The sequence below is a fragment of the Nicotiana tabacum genome, chromosome 3 (genome assembly GCF_000715075.1).
Source record: "Nicotiana tabacum cultivar K326 chromosome 3, ASM71507v2, whole genome shotgun sequence".
In the NCBI taxonomy this organism is placed as follows: domain Eukaryota; kingdom Viridiplantae; phylum Streptophyta; class Magnoliopsida; order Solanales; family Solanaceae; genus Nicotiana; species Nicotiana tabacum.
Window position 1 is genome coordinate 166364417 of NC_134082.1, and position 5351 is coordinate 166369767.

The window sequence follows — 5351 nt, forward strand, 5'->3', positions numbered from 1 at the left end:
TTATGATGTTTTACAATGGTAAGTTGTTATGACGCTTTATTTTTTACTATTGGTTAAGGTTTCTTCTTATTTTTCTTAATTGCAAAATGGGTTCACCAGATTTATTGTTGTTTTGACAAATTGATGATTGGGGTTTATTCCTGATGATATTTGGAGGTTATGTTTCAAATTTGAGCTCATTTGGAGTAGATTTAGGTATTAAATCGTATATTGGATTGTTATAATTCGAAGAACAAATTTCTATTTCTGGACAATTTTTCACTTCAGACTTATTGGCCTTAAGTGAATGAAAACATTTATTGCACTTCAGACTTATTGGCCTTAAGTGTAGCAAAACGCTTGTTGTACTTCAGACCTTTTAGCCTTAAGTGCATCTGAAGTGCAATTTTTCACTTCAGACTTATTGGCCTTAAGTGCATGAAACTATTGGTTACACTTCAGACCTATTTGGCATTAAGTGCATCTGAAGTGCAAATTTTCACTTCAGGATTGTTGGCCTTAAGTGTATCTGAAGTCCAATTTTTCACTTCAAACTTATTAGCCTTAAGTGCATGAAACCATTGGTTGCACTTCAGACCTATTTAGCCTTAAGTGCATTTGAAGTGCAATTTTTTTCACTTCAGACATTTTTTTTAGCTTCACACCAAATAAGTCTAAGTTAATTGTAAAGTGGGTACGCTTGCAAACTTTTTGCAAAGTAGGTATAGATTCAACGGTGATCAAAAGCCCCGTTAAATAAAGCGGAATGAGTCCAAGAAGACAAATTACGGGTCCCAAGTTGTCTGCATAAGAAAAGAACTAATAATAACTGCGAAATAATGGTGGCAAAAAAATAATTATCCATATTATATACTAAAAATGGATTGGATAATAATATTTTTAAAAACGGATCAAATATGGATAAGAACCATATTATCGATTTAGAAAATGGATAACCAATGAGTTTAACTTTTACATTTGTAAAACCTCAAATTGGGGAATCCTCAAGTTTGGGAGACTAAGAATTCTCCCAAAAGTGATCATATTCAAGAAACCATGCATAATATGAAAACATATATTATCTGCTTCGTTTTTTATCCGTATTAAATGTGCATCAGGTCGGATAATTTATCCGTTTTTCATTACCCATTTTCAACCAGTCCATATCCGACCCCACCCGACCGTTTGCCACCCCTACTGCCAAATGATAGTTGTTCAAGCAAAAAGTTTAAGCAATTAAAATGACTGAGAACATTCAAACTTGTTCAATATATTATAAGCGAGAAGAAATAGTAGTGAGGAAAAAAAAGGATTAGTGGTACTTTATATCTTTATTATCTTGTCGAGATTGTTTCTTTCAAAATGCAAATAAGCTCAGATAAAGTTAAGGAAGCATAACAAAGCAAGTTTAGCGGAAAATTATCCCAATGTGTCAAATTGAAATCATTTGCAACAAGCTAGAAATATAGGTATTGGGAAATTGTTTGTAGCAATTTGAACAATATTTGGGTTATAATTTGAGGAGTAATCATATGCGGGTTCTTTCGGGTGGGAAAAAGCCTTCTTAATAGGAACTTCCTATGCATTAGCAGATTCACTTCAAGAAAGAATGATGCAAATCGTGCCATTTTTTGAATTAGATATGCGTTAACCGAATATCAACAGTTCTAGCATCTTGTGTTCCACCTTAGCACATAGCAGTGAAACAACCCACAACTTGCCATTTTTCATTAAATTGTTTAGACATAATTCCATGCTGTAAGAGAACACTCCGAATCTGCCAAGGTAAAGTCAGCATTAATCAGTTTCAACTTTTCACACGGAAAACAGGGAATCACATGGTCCAACAAAATAGAATGCCATCTAACAAGGCCTTTGTTATGGGAAGCAATATAGCAAAAGAATCAGAATACTATGCAAAAGATACAATATTACGAGGCATAGTTTTGTCATATCCTACCAAGCACACGCCTTTTCACTCACTGGCCACAGCCAATGAAGTTAGATACTTTATACAGTTATTATTCGGACGCAATACGATAGATCAAACATTAAGCAAAGAAGAAGCTTAGTTTGAAAAAGTGCAAATTTCCTACAAGCAAACCACTAGGTAAAATTTTGAGTTACCCCATACGAATTAGGCAGAAACACTAGGAAGAAACCTAAGCAGAACATTTGATTTCCTAAACATTTTGCTACCTCTTATAATGTGGGTACATGAAGCTTTAACACATATCAAGTTTCAGATAACTTCTTCAAAAGTTATGACTTTTCATACCCTACAGCAACCTGGAAGAAGTGTCCCAAATCTCAGTCAGATATCATCTATTTCAAGGGTTTGTACGCTTCATTAGAGCTCCCGAGTCATGTTGAAAGTTCACCTTTACAAAGGGACCACATGACATGCACTTCAAATCAAATTTATGTTAATATCTGTAGAAATCTGTCCGTACTGTCAAAGGCTACTCGAAACGATATATTTCGAAGATTTCAGAGTTAATGCTTGATCACTAGCATAAAATACTTTTATCTCCAGCACAAAATGGTTTATGCAAAAATATATTTCTTACAATTATCTAAAATCAGTAGTATTTCATAGTATCCGCTAGCATAAAAACATACCCTGCATAACATAAAAGATTGGCTATAGTTGCTACTGTCCATTCCAAGACGTTTTTGTCTTACACTCATGCACACCAAATCAGAGGACCCTTCCTACCGTGAGTAAATTGAATAGCCAACTGGTTTCATAAAGATCCCAATCTACTCCAAGTACCTATAACTATCAAGCCATTCTGTGTTGCATTTGAGATTTCTGATACATACCAGCTTCTAAATATCTAGTGCAGAAAAACAGTTCAGTCAACCATACTTGTCAGGCATGACATATGCTCCACGAATACCTGCTAACCTTGCTGAAGTCTAGAAAATGTCTAGTTCAATCTCCTGGTTATGCAAAAGATCTGATACTATGGACCATATAATAGGTGGCAGCGCACTGCTTTGTCTTTATGGCAAGAGATACTCTGGTTAGTACTTTTGAGTACAGTGCATGCCAAACATACTTATCCGGCCTTTGACTAAGATCACAAGTAATGTCAACTGCTGTACGTATTTGCTGAAAAAATGAGAAAAAGGAAAAAACACATTTCAATTTGTAGAGAAATTGTTTGATTCTCTAAATTCATTCACTAAACAAAGATTATCCAAAAAATAAAGATCCCATATTGTCAAACTTTAACTTATTAAACTTGGCTTAGAATTATTAAAGAACCTACATGAGCTTCTTCTCAGTAAGGAATGATGATTTTTCTATTTGCATTAAATTCCAAGAATGAAGTTGATGACACTACTTCAAATTAAAACCATTGGTTCAAAATGGTAAGAGGAAACAAGAGTAATTTTGGCAGCTAGAGAAGATCTTTTGAATAATGATAAATGAGAGGAGAGGTGATGCAATCAAAGAACACACGATACCAATCAATGACAACATAAAGACGAAAGTCAAAGTGAAGATATGACTATATTGCAAATCAATGATACGAGCCCATAGCAAAGGATCCAAGCTCCTAATTAGCATAAACATTTTAAACATGAAATGCTAAACAACTGTACCTTAAAAGGTTAAATTATTGTACTTCTCGTCCTACTGATCCAAAATCTTCAGGAGGCCATACCTAATCGCAATAGCAGAACTTTTAGTATTCTATAACACAACAATATTAAAGAAAGAATGCTGCACATACTAGTACTTGAAAAATGGAGAAATGATTACAAAGTTAGTATTTTCTATAACATTCCTACTTTACTAATTCAATACGAGTCTCCAGAAAGAGTTAACGACATATGTGTTGGCTTATTGATTCAATTCTGAAACACTAAACATATCAGATGAATTTTACAAGTATCAACTAGTCTACAAGAACCTGAAGTATTCAACAGCTTCATAAGCTTTGGTCTGTTAATACATACTATATGATACAGTTAGCCCAAACTAACCAAACTGTAGCTAACAGTACCAATAAATATAGTAGAAGCAGTATTTAACACAGCAAATATGATGACTAGCATGAAAGGTACCTTCGAAAGTTTTTTAGAAGAAATTAAGTAAAAGCCTTTTCTAAATATAATCAAGTCATAGCAATTTAGCAATTAAAGCTAAGAAAATTTAAATAGAGAAGAATCACTGACAATCCAAAAGACTCTGCCCTGTACAAGTCCATAAGGAACAGGTCCAAATTTCCTTGAATCAGTGGTATTAAACTTGTTATCCCCTTCAATCCAAACATGTCCATCTGGTACCTGTTCACATTCAACCTAGGTTTAAAAAAAAGAAACCCCAATTACATGCACAAGGGAAAAGGCAGTTGTAAATTAAGTTTTTCGATCAATTATTACCACAATAGTATGTTCTTTGTCATTATTCCCAGGACCCGCAATATATTTAACAGTATCACCACCCATACCCATGAGTCTCTTGATCACAATCTTTCTCGGGTTTTCGGGGCTCCGCACTAGCACCACATCGCCCCGTTGCATTTTCTCAAACCGAGTCGAAAGCCTTTCGGCCAAAACGAGATCTCCAGTCAGATTAAACGTTGGAAGCATGCTTGGACCTTGAGTCTGTCCAAAAAAGAAAAGAAGATTTCAAATTGCTGTTCAATTGGCCCAAAACATGAAGTAGTAAACAAAAAAAATACTGCTTATGGTAAAGTACGAGAGCGAAGGTGCAGAGGTAGGTGTTGGTGACATGAAGACCACAGAGGAACTTGGCCACGAGTAGTGTTTGTTGAAATGCTTCTTTGACAAAAGGTGTCAATTGCTTCAGATTTCCCAGACCCATTTTCCCCTGATTTCTGTTCCACTGAGGTTCAAGAAAGGTTTTAAAGAGAAACACAACGACTGAGTAAATAAGAGTTGGGCATTGTGTTATTTAAGCAAATGTCACATATCTCTCTCAAATGCTACAAATGAGTTCGGACGCCTAGGCAAGGGGATTGAACTCTGCTAAACACATGCCAATTACCAAAAGACGATGTTAATATCCCTAGACTAAATAAGAGAGGTGCAAAAATTGAATGTGGCAACTGAATTGAAACAAATACAGAAAGGGAATGAGGAAATGGGAAAAATCATAGATTTGTTATAAAATAAAGACAATAAAGTAAAGACAAGTATAGAGAGAAACTGATGTATTATTCGAATTCAAACTAATGTACATAATGAATTGAAATCCCTTCTATTTATAGAAGAAAGGAAGCTGCTGATCTTCTACTGAGAGTAATGTTTATCTATAACGGAGTACTGAAAGGATAAGCTATTGTACCAGGTATTAATAATCTTTTACTGGGGATAATGTTTATCTATAACGG

The 5351-nt window shown here is 34.7% G+C and overlaps 1 protein-coding gene across 2 annotated transcripts; it reads right to left on the bottom strand.

Annotated features, from left to right (window-relative positions):
* Positions 1-1374: 1374 nt before the first annotated feature.
* On the bottom strand, positions 1375-5085 carry LOC107775631 (mitochondrial ATP-independent inner membrane protease subunit 1a). Of its 2 annotated transcripts, none has more exons than XM_075250155.1 (5): positions 4697-5085; positions 4378-4602; positions 4171-4281; positions 3595-3656; positions 1375-1756 (listed from the first exon to the last, which is right to left on the bottom strand). In XM_075250155.1, the coding sequence occupies exons 1-4, from the start codon at positions 4820-4822 to the stop codon at positions 3609-3611; spliced, it is 510 nt and encodes a 169-aa protein (XP_075106256.1). In that variant the 5' UTR covers positions 4823-5085; the 3' UTR covers positions 1375-1756; positions 3595-3608. The 2 variants fall into 2 exon arrangements, with proteins under 2 accessions (XP_075106256.1, XP_016450869.1); XM_016595383.1 differs by lacking the exon at positions 1375-1756 and adding an exon at positions 2491-3097 and having other exon boundaries at positions 4697-5082.
* Positions 5086-5351: the final 266 nt, after the last annotated feature.

Coding starts and splice junctions, on each gene's coding strand:
- LOC107775631 (XM_075250155.1), bottom strand. CDS start 4,822: ATGGGTCTGGGAAATCTGAAGCAATTGACACCTTTTGTCAAAGAAGCA. Junction 4,603..4,696: donor ACCTCTGCACCTTCGCTCTC/GTACTTTACCAT, acceptor TTTTTTGGACAG/ACTCAAGGTCCAAGCATGCT. Junction 3,657..4,170: donor AGGGCAGAGTCTTTTGGATT/GTCAGTGATTCT, acceptor TATTGCGATTAG/GTATGGCCTCCTGAAGATTT.